The 14,216-nt window shown below is 41.6% G+C and overlaps 2 protein-coding genes across 4 annotated transcripts in view; one reads left to right on the top strand and one right to left on the bottom strand.

Annotated features, from left to right (window-relative positions):
- Window positions 1-751: 751 nt before the first annotated feature.
- LOC124123678 lies at window positions 752-7,553 on the bottom strand. 2 transcript variants are annotated; one of them, XM_048389401.1, is made up of 4 exons: window positions 7,482-7,553; window positions 6,664-6,708; window positions 4,233-4,299; window positions 752-970 (listed from the first exon to the last, which is right to left on the bottom strand). In XM_048389401.1, the coding sequence occupies exons 1-4, from the start codon at window positions 7,491-7,493 to the stop codon at window positions 753-755; spliced, it is 342 nt and encodes a 113-aa protein (XP_048245358.1). In that variant the 5' UTR covers window positions 7,494-7,553; the 3' UTR covers window position 752. The 2 variants fall into 2 exon arrangements, with proteins under 2 accessions (XP_048245358.1, XP_048245357.1); XM_048389400.1 differs by lacking the exon at window positions 752-970 and having other exon boundaries at window positions 3,083-4,299.
- Window positions 7,554-7,605: 52 nt separating this feature from the next.
- The window catches only part of LOC125376907, a 99,541-nt gene continuing 92,930 nt past the window's right edge, over window positions 7,606-14,216 (top strand). For both annotated transcript variants that reach the window (XM_048389397.1, XM_048389396.1), the window contains exons 1-2: window positions 7,606-7,675; window positions 12,656-12,688. In XM_048389397.1, the coding sequence (XP_048245354.1) occupies window positions 7,667-7,675; window positions 12,656-12,688 (42 nt within the window). In that variant the 5' untranslated portion in view covers window positions 7,606-7,666. The remainder of the gene's footprint in view (window positions 7,676-12,655; window positions 12,689-14,216) is intronic.

Below are 14,216 nucleotides of genomic sequence, written 5' to 3'. Positions count from 1 at the left end.
CTTCGAGATACCCCATATCCTAGCCCCTTACAACGAAATAGGATCAATGTTTTTATCTAAAATCTCAATAAATACATCAAAGTTTGTTTAGAGTGTTTAGAAAGGCTAAAAAGATCTTTCTTTCCTGGATGGCAGGTAATGATTTCGGAGACGAACAATGTGAGACCGTTCACACAACACAACCCTATTTTCTCCAGTTATCTTTTTGTATTTGTAACCCAATGTATGCAACAGCTGCCATAGTTTGTACTTTGTAACAAGTAAATCATGGTCAGTTTCAAGGTGTTTCTTCAAAATTCTTAGGGACAGGTACTTATTTTCTGAAGTATGCTCTCTTGATTTGACGAGACACAAGACCACGTGATCAGCATATTGAATGCAACTGGGATGGCACACCGAACGTGGCGGCAAGTCACTTTAATGAAGAACTGTTTCCGGAAAGGCGGCTTCGTGTTGATGGACGGTGTGGCTGACAGCCGACAGTGATGAGTGAGTGAGTGAGTGAGTTTGATTTTACGCCGCTTTTAGCAATATTCCAGCTATATCACGGCGGGGGACACCAGAAATGGGCTTCACACATTCTACCCATATCGTGAATCGAACCCGGGTCTTCGGCGTGTTGAGCGAACGCTTTACCCACTAGGCTACCCGACCGCCCCACACGTTTAGAGAGGTGACTGGCATACACATGTGCACATGCCACGGTGTACTCATGCTCCAGTTGCAGTCTCATTAAAAAAAATAACATTTTCTTATTTCATTTTTGAAAAGGTTATTTCGTCTCGAGCATCAAGGTGGACCATGAATCTGTAGCGTCCGCGGCCAGAGGATACCACATATTCATGACCCTGTAAGCCAATGAACGTCACTGTAGCATCCCGCCACACTGCAGGCTTGTAATGTTCCAGGTAAGAGATGCAGACTTGGATCTGTCGCCGTAGATACGTCCCCTCCTCGTCTGTCTCTGTACCTTCGTGGCCAGTCTGGTCCCTGGGATGACCAAGAGAGGTGTTCAGAAATTAAAAGATAAACTACCAGCACAGAAGTTACCGATCACGCCTGTTCTTCTGAATAATTAAACCTGACCACTCAGTTTAACACAGCTTTCTGGGAAGCCTGTTTTTTTAACACTGATTGGTTAACTGTGATCTATAAAGATTTCGACAAAGGGCGCATGTTAATTCATTTCTTCAGCCTAAAAACAAACAGACAAAAAGAACGGCGGAGCTCATCGGATGTCGTCATTTGGAAATATCCCAGACGGTTATAGTTTAATAATAAAAACAAGTATCCATGCTGTGAAAGCATGTTCGAATTTCGGATTGCGTCGATAATACGATTACTACTCCCTTGTTGTCATCCACGTTTTCTGGTATAACCCTACACTTGTGTATTTGTCATCATTTTACTTGAGTGTTCAGTTAATGAATTTATTACTGGTACAATTAGTGGTAGCACCACTTAGTTTACCTGACAAAGGTTCCCATTTGGCATTTATTGTGTCTGGGGTAATTATCCAATCTAAATGCAGGTTTGAAGTGAGGTGAAATGGGTTTTATGTAATATACACGTGGCAGCCCAGCAAGAGGTAAATGATCAGTTGATTTGCTTTTTTTGTAAATCAGCGGATCGTTCCTAGTCATCAAAGGATGATTAATCACTGTTATCTTGCACAGTGGATATGTCAAAAGCGAGTGTTTACATGTCTAGTTTTACTAAAACAAAGGGAATGCACTCATATCATGGCGTGAAGTGCCGATGTAAAAACAACATACTTTGTTCAAAGGGTTAACTGATAATACGTTGATTGGTTGCTCATTGTTATCTGTCACTCAATGGATTTTTTTATGAACCGTGGACGCTTTGAAAATAATTGTCACGTGGGCTTTCTCAGCCGACCCTTGAGTCTTGACACCTATGTGAAACACCTGAAACAATCTAAGTCATCAGTTGAGAAACGAACACGGGTTATAATATCCCGAAACGATATATATCTTTTAAAATATTTGATTGTTACAGAGACACGTGACATCGAATAAGTTTCTTTGTACAGCTGCAGACGAGTGGGATAGTGTTCCTTTGTGTGGATATTCACGGATACATTCCTCGAATAAGGAAGCTGCCTAAAATTTATATACATAAATTTGGTAGGTTGTAATTATGGTGTTTGAATTTTGTTTTGCTTCATTTGCTGTAGCATTGAACCGATTCGTTCTTGTTCCTCTACGTCTTGGTTAGGGAAATTCTTCAATGCGCGATAGACGTTGTTTTCACAGGTCTTTTCCTTTGTCAGCGTGTACATATTACCGCCAATTTGTAAAATGTGATTCTCTCAGGCAGTTTAACAAATGTGTAAGTATTTCAGTCATTTTGACAGAAAAATCGGCCCAGATTGACTAAAATTGATAAAGACGATAAAAGGGCCTAAAAACATCACAGCAAAGGATTAGAAGCCAAACAACATAGACATGTACTTTTCAATGTAACATATTCAGTCTCTTGGTGATGACATTAAACATCAAAATGTTTGGAATTCGTTATCATAATAATACAGATGGAAATGTTTTTCAGTCACTTTGTAAAATAACTGAATATTTAGGCGTTTAATAAATTTAAAAATGTTACACATTTTGACAGTAAACAAATATACACACTATAAAAAAAGCAATGCTCAAGTGAAATATTTACTTTGTGTTGCAAGTCAAAACAGTGTAGACGAAAATCCCAAAATTACCAAGCAAGTGACTTCTCAAAACTTCGTCACCATTGCCGATGCTACCCACAAAGGTACCTACATTTCCTTATTATCTCGAAAACTGTATTTTATTTTGTTGATCAATGTGACCATACGCCCTTATTACTACCCATAAAAGTGACTAATGCGCTTACGAATGGCGCAGCAGAGGTCGCGAACTAGTCTTGATTTCTGCTATACATCCAGGTATTCCCTGGGAAAAAACAATAACAAAGGCAACAACCAGTCCCGGGGAATTACTTAAGATCAGTGCCCCTTTAACACGAACACCCCACTCAAACACAGTATACTGACTCAACCCGACCTGTCCTTGTTATAGCTCCTGAATGCCGAGCGCCAGTCAACGTAACAACAAAAGCAGGAAACGTAACATTGCGAAGTGTAGGTTTACCGAAATGCGTGCCCTGGAGATATAGTGGATGAGGTTCCTAGCATGATCAAACAACCTAAGCTGGTCGTTAAAGGCGACCAATTATTTGGAAAATAGTTCCAACATGGTGACTGTAAACAAGAGGGTACCTGCAATGGAGTTTTTTGTGCCAACGGTAGCTTTCGTCACATTAGATGCACTTTAGTAGTCATGGGCGGATATAGAGGGGGTTGCGATTATTTACAGGCCGCTGTCATGTAGCTGGAATATTGCTGAGTGCGGCGATAAACAACAAACAAATCTGGAGCAGGTAGCGAGGCTGTTTCCAAAATCGTGGAATAATCAACGTTATTAATACTAGTGACCAAACGTTCTTTATTATATGACAGTTATCTCATGTTCAAAGATACATCAGAATTTAAATTATTATCACTATTTAGGACCTTTCTTAGCACAACACCCAGATCAAGAAAACAAGCAAATTTGCATATCATGCACATGCATGTAAACCGAGAACCCCTAGAAGGTGTGTGCTGTAAAGATACTGAGATAAACACATACTGTCGGGTTGTTCCTGTTGTTATGCAGTGGATTAAAGGAAAAGTGTATTGGAGAATAACTGCTGTTTAACTTTGCATTTGCATTACGTGCACGTTTAGAGTGAGTGAGTATGGTTTTTCGCCGCTTTCAGCAATATTCCAGCAATATCACGGGGGAGGACACCAAAAAATGGGCTTCACACTTGTACCCATGTCGGGAATCGAACCGGGGTCTTCGGCGTGACGAGCGAACGCTTTAACCACTAGACTACCCGACCGCCCCACACGTTTCGAAAGGAGACGGTAACGGTGTAGTTATGCTCTAGTTGCAGTGTCATTATAGCATTTTCTTATTTCATTTTTGAAAAGGTTATTTCGTCTCGAGCATCAAGGTGGACCATGAATCTGTAGCGTCCGCGGCCAGAGGATACCACATATTCATGACCCTGTAAGCCAATGAACGTCACTGTAGCATCCCGCCACACTGCAGGCTTGTAATGTTCCAGGTAAGAGATGCAGACTTGGATCTGTCGCCGTAGATACGTCCCCTTCTCGTCTGTCTCTGTACCTTCGTGGCCGACAGTCTTGATGATCAGCTTCCCCAGCGTCCTCTTGTTGACTTCCTGCACTTGAAGCTGAAACAGGAAATACGCATCGATAAATGACTTTCGTCAACTTCAACCTGCATACACGACATCGACATGAGTGTTTGTTTGTTTTGTTTGGTTATTGTAAACAATCGAGTCTGGACCAGACAATCCAGTGATTGATATCATGAGCATCAGTTATTTGGGATACGATGACATGCATCAACCAGGTCAGCCTGTCTGACCACCCGATCCCGTCAGTCGCCTCTTAGGACAAGCATAGTCGTCTTTTACGGCAAGCGTGGGTTGCTGAAGACCTATTCTACCCCGGAATCTTCACGGGTCTGACCAAGTTCAGTTTATGTTGTGGTGCTTCCATACAATGATTATGTTCTTTAAGGTCGTGTCAGTGGGAAGAACTACGAACTACAAAAGAAAAGTTAGGAATACAAAATAAAAGATGAAACTAACTGCATACGGCGAGCTGCGAAGTAATTTCTCCTTGCTTATTAAATGAAGATTAAACTTGACACATAATGCTTGAAATCCATCTGTGCGTGTAAATTTAATATTCTCCTGAGGCGTTACTGCTTCGTTTTCATTATAAATCATAACATTTTATATAAACCTGAGAAAGGTGAATAATTGCGTGGATCGATGCTCATGATATCAATCACTAGATTGTCTGGTCCAGACTCGATTATTTACAGACTGTCGTCATAGCTGGAATATTGCTGAGTGCGGCGTTAAACAGCAAACCAACCAACCAACTAAACTTGGTCTAAGTGACATATCAAATGATGTCACTGTCACTGGGTCGAAAACCAGTCTAGTCACGGCCTGGTGATCACACCGCTCCTCCGCTTAATTTGCCCGGCTTCCGTCACCATTCGGAAAAGTCCGGCAGTCATCGTCATCCAGTGTTTTTGATTTCCTTGTCAGAGAACAAGTGACCTTAAGTAAGGATAAGATATATGGATGAACAATTTCTTTATTACAAATATGAGCGACGTTTCGGTGTAGGTTATAACTCCGTTATCAACCAAGTGATGTTCAGAGTTTGGTTGACAAGTATTTATACGGGATAGGAGGCAGTGTTTCCTCATTTGAGTAGGTTGAAGATGCAGTTACACTGGCGTGGGGAAGCCTGTTATGTACACAGAAAGATAGAACATATTTCCCGGTGTAGCCTGTTGTATGGTTTGTTTGTTTGTTTGTTGTTTAACGCCGCACTCAGCAATTTTCCAGCTATATGACGGCGGTCTGTAAATAATCGAGTCTGGACCAGACAATCCAATGATTGACAGCATGAACATCGATCCAAGCAATTGGGATCGATGTCATGTATCAACCAACTCAGCGAGCCTGACCACCTTTTACGACAAGCATAGTCACCTTTTACGACAAGGATGGGTTGCTGAAGACCTATTCTATCCCGGAATCTTCACTGGTCGCCTGAGATATGAATCAAAGGGGGAAGCCAGTAATGTAAACAGTAAAAAGGATTGTGGCTGATTGGGGTCTTCGATGAGTTGGTGGTACACCGGTGGTATGTCGTAGCCTTGGTCACGATTGATTGGTGGTTGGAGTTGGAGTCTTTTGATGTTGATGGCTTCTTGTAGTTTTCTGATTTTGAAGTCTTTGAGGTTGGTATGGCCTCAACTGCGATGGAGAGATGTCTGATTCAGCGACGAATCAAGATTTCTCCTCCGTCGAGAGGATGGAAGACCACGTCGGGGAGAACGTTATGCCGGAAACTGCGTACAGGAAGTGGACATGTTTGGTGGGGGTAGCGTTATGATGTGGGCGGATATCTCTCATCTTGGCAGGACAGGTCTGGTCCATATCCAGGTCAGTTTTACGGCTCAACGATACAGCAACGAAATTCTCCTACCACACGTCCTCCCAATTGCAGCAGACGGCAACGGTGTATTCAAGCAGGACAACGCTCTACCGCATACGCAACGGATCACAAGAGCCTGTCCACATTTTTCTCCCCTGGTCCTCCAGATCCCTGGATTCGAATCCGACAGAGCACCCTTGGGAAGAATTGGATAGACGGCTACGCCGACGTCGACCACAACGGCAGACGTTGCAGCAGTTGGCTTTTGCGTTGCAGGCCGAGTGGGCGACCATTCCCCAGGATGTGATTCGCATACTCGTCTCTGTCATGGACAGGAGATGTCAGGACGCTATCGATTCTAACGGGGGACATATGCGTTATTGATGGTAGCTGACCTTCACCATGGACATTTCCTATGTACCGATAACTGAGATGACTACAATCATCAAGTGTACTCTCTTCAATATCTTTGCTGAATACCTTGTACTGTTCCTCGTTTAAATATATTTTCCTACCTTTACGCTACGTGATTTTTTAAGAGTACATTATGACAGGACTGAAGTACTCACCAAAACAGTTGGAGCATGCGCTGACGATTTCTTTTGATATTCAACCTGAAATAAGGGTGAAAGTAAACTGCATTGTTTATCTATGACATGATTTGTTGTTGAGGTGGATGCAGAAATACATCGCCCGGGGTTCAAATATACTCCTTAGGGAGTAGGGAGTCATGAACTAGAAATGTTAATACCAAGTATTAGAACAAAGATAAGTGTTGCGACAAACATCCTATGCATGAACGTTAATGTCACACGTTTCACTGTGTTTTTGTGTTCTTATATTTGGGTCGTTGCCAATGAGAAGGCCACAAACTAATGTAAACACATCTCCGCGTTTGCCATATTCGGAAAGGGGTCTTACGAAAGCTATTGTACACTGCGCTGTTTCAATGAAATGTGTTCTATGTTTTGCATGACCAGATACTTGAAATGGTGTACGCGACATTACAGTCATGTTTATCAGAATGGTAACCAGTCACCAATTTATTGCAAATGTTCATTTGCCCCACCTACCATCACAACTGTAATGTCCGGACGAACCTATAGCGTTCCCATTCAGATGGCATTGGGTAAACGACAATATATTATGCCTTTCACAACTTGAATGAATGAACCATCCACGAAATAAACTTGTCGAAATGAGAATAAATATACCTACTTCAGGAACATATTAAAGAACACCGCAAAACCCTTTCCACGATCAAAAGAAAGTCGACTGTACGATTCTGACTGTATTATAAACGTGTGTTTATGAAATACTTTCAAATGGGGATGATACTAGGTGTTCGCGTCGTGAAACAACAGACAACATTACAGAATCTACTTACCGTGTTGCCCATGTTCACGTCGGATCAGGTAGATGTGGTGAGCGGCCGATTCACTGTGCTCAACAGACATCAATAAACCTTTCGTGGAAAAATATTTATAGAATTAGTGCTTCCCGGAATCGATCAATAAGCCATACTCGAGAGTACCCTGCAAACGTCACCCCGAACAAGCTCAACGCGTGAAGATGGGAAACGTAAGTAATCATTTCTCTCTTAATAAGAAATGTTCCAGGATTCTTTGTGAAATATTGCTGTGTAATGAAACACAGTTAGCCATGACATCGTTTGTCTGGAAACTCCAGGTTCCGGAAAATTGCTGTTATGAAACTTCACAAAAATACAAGGACTAACTCCGTATCCATGGTTCGTTTCGCCCGGAAAGTTCAAACAACAGTTAAGGTCATGAAAACCTCTTCGAAAAAGGGAAACGGTATAATCAGTACAAATATTATTTTAAGATGAAACTAGAATTATTGTGGCATCCATAAATTCTCTTCCTTATTTACTGAGGGGGCGCGATTCGCTGTGCAGATTTGCGTCCCTTGACCACGCCAGAAACCTATGATTGTGGGTTCGTATCCCGGTTCGCCCAAATCATGTTTCTAGGTTTGTCAATACCATACCCGTGCTCGTGGATTTCGCCGAAGTGGTAAATGTCCGAAACCTGCATCACTTCGGGCTTTCCTCCCACTTTGAGCTGACTGTATAACTGTAATACGGTTAAAAGCGGTGTTAAACCCAACTCACTCACTCCTTATGCACTGCCCAGGTTTATATAACACGGTTGCAATGCTCCAGGCTTGTCTTGATTTTTCGTGTTCTTTTTCTTATCTATTGTTGTGACATACAGCGGTATGTGGCGCTCAAGGGCTTTTTACTTCTAGTCCCTGTGTAATGTTATCAACACTTGTGGCAAGCCGATATATAAATGCAAAAGATCCCTCCGCTCCTCCTAAATGAATATCCTCTGTAATCTTAAGGTGACAACCCACACGCCTCTAACACACGGCGCAACGACTTGACAAACGTACCGGGCGGAGGGGTGGGGTGGGGTGGGATTGGGGTGGGGTGGGATGGGTCGGGGTGGGGTGGGGAGGGGGGGGGGGGGTGAGGGCAGAGGAGTGGCACACAGTTCACCCAACCTTTGTCAAAGAATGAGAACATATGGTATGCCATGTGTAGCGCGGTGCGGCAGATTGTGAAGCTGTTCCTGGACCTAAGGGTGACCCGGCCATGTCACACAATGAGACTTGCAGAATCTATTCACCAACGTGAACAGTTTTAGAAGCACTTTATCACTATGCATGTGGCGTCAGAATACACAACTGCTTGTCGGGGCTTTAATTTTTCACACTGGAAGGTAACAGAGTCGACTTTCTAAAAAAGCTGCCCAGGAAAATATGTTGACAGGTGTGGTCATATCTTATTTTTTTACGTATTTTGAAGAATAGTAGGCGTGATCGGTAAAATCTTTGCTAGAGTTTACCTTTTAGTCTCCAAACACCTCTCTGTGTCATCCCAGGGACCAGTCTGTGAGAGGACTCTCTAGTCCTGCGTCGACGTGCACTATGCTAATGATATTCAGTTGATTAGAAAGACCAGAAACGCAATATATCTCAACACAGCAAGACCCGTGAAGATCCGGGGTAGAATAGGTCTTCAGCAACCCATACTTGCCGTAAAAGGCGACTATGTTTGTCGTTAGAGGCGACTAACGGGTTCCGGTGGTCAGGCTCGCTGACTTGGTTGATGCATGTCATCGTAACTCTATTACGTTGATCGATGCTCATGATGTCAATCCCTGGATTGTCTGGTCCAGACTCGATTATTTACAGACCGCCGTCATATAGCTGGAATATTGCTGAGTGCGGCGTTAAACAACAAACAAACAAACAAAAATATGCAGGCAGGGGAGATAATCCATAACGCAGACAAAATTGGATGTTGCACTTTGACATTTACCTTGGCGCTCACTGCATTAGCGATTTGTTTGCAATTTAAAAAAAAATCTAAATAGTTGAAGTCTGCAGCCACTGGTCCTGTAAGAACAAAATGATTTCATGTCGCGTAAGGGGTTGAAGTAGCGTAAAATTATTGTCCCCCTAACAGGGTATGTCAGCCCCACATCATTCAATGTATTGTTATGCATACCAGAATTTTAAAACGTAGTATTTTTGTCATTTTAATCTAAGGCTTAACTGGTAAACTATCGCCAGTGACTGAAGGGATGATATAAATTAAATCCAGCCAGGGCCCATGCAGGAAGAAAAGGCATTGTAAGTCACCATGGTCCCTGGTATGGTGATCTCCAATTAGTTACTGACGATCTCTAGACCATTTTTATATTGTGTTGTAAATTCTTTCTGCTTTTATATGTTCCTCAACTAGCTTTAATACACTCTGTGATATTCTAGTTATTGTACTGCCCTTTGATGACAGGTTTTTATAAAGTATATATACTTATATGTTATTAATGTATTAATTCTCGTCACTATATTGCTGAAATATTGCCGATGTTAAATACTCACTCACTCACTCATGTCGCGTAAGAACGAATAATTGGTATAGTTGACAGCCACATCCCGTTTTGTCGATCAGGTAATCTGACACCTGGAATATGTCGCACTGAAAGCTTAACACTGTGTCCAGCGGCCAACCAACACAGTCAGGCTATAGACCGAAACAGGCTATAACGTCACGGTTGAGTGATTTATATATTTGAACAATATAGACTTTTCATTTCTTAGTATCTGACATTTGTTGAAGTGTTGCCAACATCTGGCCATAGATATGCATGCTCGCTCTTGATTGGACGTAGTCATGACAACCCATGTAAACCTTCCGGGTACATTCTGCGTATTATTGTCGGTCAAGTCAAGTGAAGTGTATCCTCATAAATCACAACATGTGATACAGAGAGGATATAAATACATCTGTACACATATACAGACATAGATATGTTCAGTGAGAATTCGTAGATTGTAATAATAAAGCTTGGAGTTGATTGCTTAACTCTAAGTATACGCTTGAAATATTTCAAATGGATTCTTTCAATCATAACTGACTTTACAACGCCCCGCAGTTCAGAGGCGTATAATATTGGTTGAATGGTGTGGTATGGTTATCGAATTATGTTAATAGACTTAACTTATGCATCATGCATTTTGAATCTCTGTCCGAGTCATTATTAAGATAATTAGTAACTCTATCACATCGATTGAAGTGGGTGAGGTGAATTGGGTTTAACGTCGCGTCCAAGATGATTGCACTTATAGAGCGACGTGCATGTACGTGTGTGTGTTTGTGTGGCTGCTTGTACTAGTCCGGGCTGATGCCGATTTATAGTGCTAGCTCAATGAGATACCATGCCGCAGTTTAACATGAATACCCCACTCAGACACATTATACTGACTCCGAGCAGTCCTTGTTTTAGCCCCTTAATGCCGAGCGCCAGACAGGGTAACAACACGTACCATCTTTTAACGTCTTTTGGTATGACGCGGTCGGGGATCGAACCCCGGACCTTCCGCTCTCCGGGCGGACGCTCTACAACTAGACCACGGAGGCGGTCTCGATTGAAGTAGACTGTAACTGTCAGTCGAGACAAAGATGGAGTCGATACTGCGATAGACGATGTGCAATTTTGTTCACTAGGATGGGTCGTATCGAGGATATTCGTGAACGATCATCAGTCAAACTCTCTGACCTTTCTCAATACATTCTCAATGTATTCTCAATGTCCAAGATTAAAGCGTCTAAATGATCAGATGTTTGTGACAACAGGGGCGTGATTAAGACACCAAGACGTTCGTGCATAGCGGGAGTAAACCCCCCAATCAGACTACAGATTGGTGGCTGCTACTATTTTGCTACATTGGCTATGTATAGTTCGAGAAAGATAAAATAAGCCCAACATATGTGGAATACACTATAAACTATCAAATGATATATCACACATACAGTCAGACGCCGTACAACTCGCTCACAGTGAACACAGTCCAGGAACAAACTAAAACGCCCAGACCCTAACCCCCTTATCCTCCTGAATTATATTTTTTGGCTGGCTGGGAAACCCATGCAGCTGTAAGAAAACAATTCGCCGAAACCATCACAGTTACTGTCACAACAATTAAAATACTGAGAGAACTCAGACATTAAGTATTAATATTTCTCCACTGTTATCCACTCAGTGTATCAGTCGATATAGTTCTAAGTGAACGGTTGTCAATGTATCATTAATTATAAGTGGACACACCTGACAGCACTGTGTAACTGGGGGCTAGACATCTACAAATAACGGATCAATATCATGCAACGACACCTGAATAAGTGGACACACCTGACAGCACTGTGTAACTGGGGGCTAGACTTCTACAAATAACGGATCAATATCATGCAACGACACCTGAATATGGAAACTTTAGGTGTCGGCCACACGCGAAGAGACCATAACGTGATTATTTTATTCGTCGTAGTCCCACGATGTTACACTATGAAATGACATCATTTGCAAATTAACAAATGCAGTCTGGTCAAAGTCCGAAGATTCTGTTTGTGATACAATAAGCAGTGTAAATATTTTCCAAACTCCCATGCACACACACACCACCACACAAACACACACACACACACACACACACACACACACACACACACACACACACACACACACACACACACACACACACACACACACACACACACACATGATTGTTTGCCTAACGTAGCAGGTTCCCTTTGACGTCGGCGTACACTTCTCGATGACATGCATCAACCAAGTCAGCGAGCCTGACCACCCGATCCCGTTAGTCGCCTCTTATAACGACAAGCAGAGTCGCCTCTTACGGCAAGCATGGGTTGCTGAAGACCTATTCTACCCCGGATTGCATTCACGCAAAGTGGAGACGTTACGTGTTACTGTAAATAATGAAAATCAACAATACCAACGGCTCGGCCCGATTTTGTTGACCTTTCAGCGTATGGTCATAAGTAAGCATGACCTCGCTGTAACCCGCACGGAGGAAGTGCATAGTGTATGTGCAATGATTTGGGTGTGTTGGTGCGTTAGGTGGTTGTCCCCAAGCCGTTATATCTGTGGCAGAGAATGACCAGACTAGAATATTAGGAATTATTTAATCTTTGTGAATTTGTAATTCCCTCTATTTCCTTTTCAGGGTGCCACAACACAACTTCCGGGACACCTGGATGTGAGTATGAAGCCAAAACAATGCTTTTTGGGCTATCAAGTATCTTCTTTCATCACTAACGTTGCACTTAATCATAATATTCCAAAACATGAACGCATGCATTGGTTTATGTGGGGGTCCAAAGAGTTCTCTATATTTGAAGTTAACACGTCCCATTTTAATTTTGGAAACCCAAAAGTCCAGAAACTCTGCGGTCTTTGCCCAGTCTGGTTAAAGGTATTTACAAAATTAAACATGCTGTTTTCATGGGAACATACCAAGGAAGAAAAAATGAAACAAAATGTGTTCAAAAACCCAATATTTACACTATTTCGCCCACGGGCCTGCCCATGGGCCTGCCCATGGGCGAAGACTGGCCCATGGGCGAGAATATGTTCCTTTACCCAAAACTCATGTTTTTGTTTCGCAAATACATTAAATGTATTCATTCAAGTATCATGACACCAAATTTAACTCATTTTAACTTAATTCAACGATTTAATAGCGATATTGAAATATTTCGCGCATGGGCGAGAAAAAAGGAATGGCCAATGGGCAGGCCCATGGGCGAGAATATGTTCCTTTACTCAAAACTCATGTTTTTGTTTCGCAAATACATTAAATGTATTTATTCAAGTATCATGACACAAAATGTAACAAAATTAAACTCATTTTAACTTAATTCAACTATTTTATAGCGATATTGAAATATTTTGCCCATGGGCGAGAAAAAGGTTTGGCCCATGGGCGAGAATATTTTCCTTTACTCAAAACTCATGTTTTTGTTTCGCAAATACATGCGGGTGTTCTTACCATTTTCATCGCACATAATGTAACACAATTTTACTTAATTCAGCTATTTTATAGCGTTATTGAAATATTTCGCCCATGGGCGAGAAAAGGTTTGGCCCATGGGCGAGAATATTTCCCTTTGCTCAAAACTCATGTTTTAGTGTTGCATATACATAAAGGTGTTCTTAGAAGTTTCATGTCACATAATTTAACAAATTTTAACTTAATTCAGCTATTTTACGGCGTTATTGAAATATTTCGCTCTGGACGAGAAAGATTGGCCAATGGGCGAGAATATTTTCCTTTGCTCAAAAGTTTTAGTTTCGCGAAAATACATTAAGGTGTGTCTACAAGCATGACACATGATTCAACTATTTTACGGCGTTATTAAAATATTTCGCCCATGTTTTCATCAGTCCCTTTAAAGCATCAACTAACCGTGTGCAAAGTATATTGTATCGTGTTAAATATACTTTATATTATATCATTACATTACTATTTAAAGATATACCTGCTGTCGGTCAATTACGATCTACCACACCACGTGTGAATAAACAGTTATGCAGGTGTTGCCGTGGGGAAAAAAAACCTAGCCTGAAAATGTTTATTTTTTTTGTGGATACATGTTTTACAAATGTTCGTTAATATGTGGATATATTAAGCACAAAGACAAACAAATGTTTATGAAAGATGAATTAGTGCCTTGAAATATTCATCAAGATGTGTATCATCGTTTAATGGGGTAGGTATGAAATAT

Source organism: Haliotis rufescens, unplaced genomic scaffold (assembly GCF_023055435.1).
Source record: "Haliotis rufescens isolate VD_foot unplaced genomic scaffold, xgHalRufe1.0.p SCAF_8, whole genome shotgun sequence".
NCBI classification, from domain to species: Eukaryota; Metazoa; Mollusca; class Gastropoda; order Lepetellida; family Haliotidae; genus Haliotis; species Haliotis rufescens.
The sequence above is the reverse complement of the archived record's forward strand: the minus strand, read 5'-3'. Positions and strand labels throughout refer to the sequence as shown.

What these genes read in the sequence shown, in the direction of transcription:
- LOC124123678 (XM_048389401.1), bottom strand. An exon ending in CGCATGCTCCAACTGTTTTG is followed by an intron (nt 4,300 to 6,663) that starts GTGAGTACTTCA and finishes TTCCTGTTTCAG; the next exon opens with CTTCAAGTGCAGGAAGTCAA. An exon ending in CAAGACTGTCGGCCACGAAG is followed by an intron (nt 971 to 4,232) that starts GTACAGAGACAG and finishes CTGGCCACGAAG; the next exon opens with GTACAGAGACAGACGAGGAG.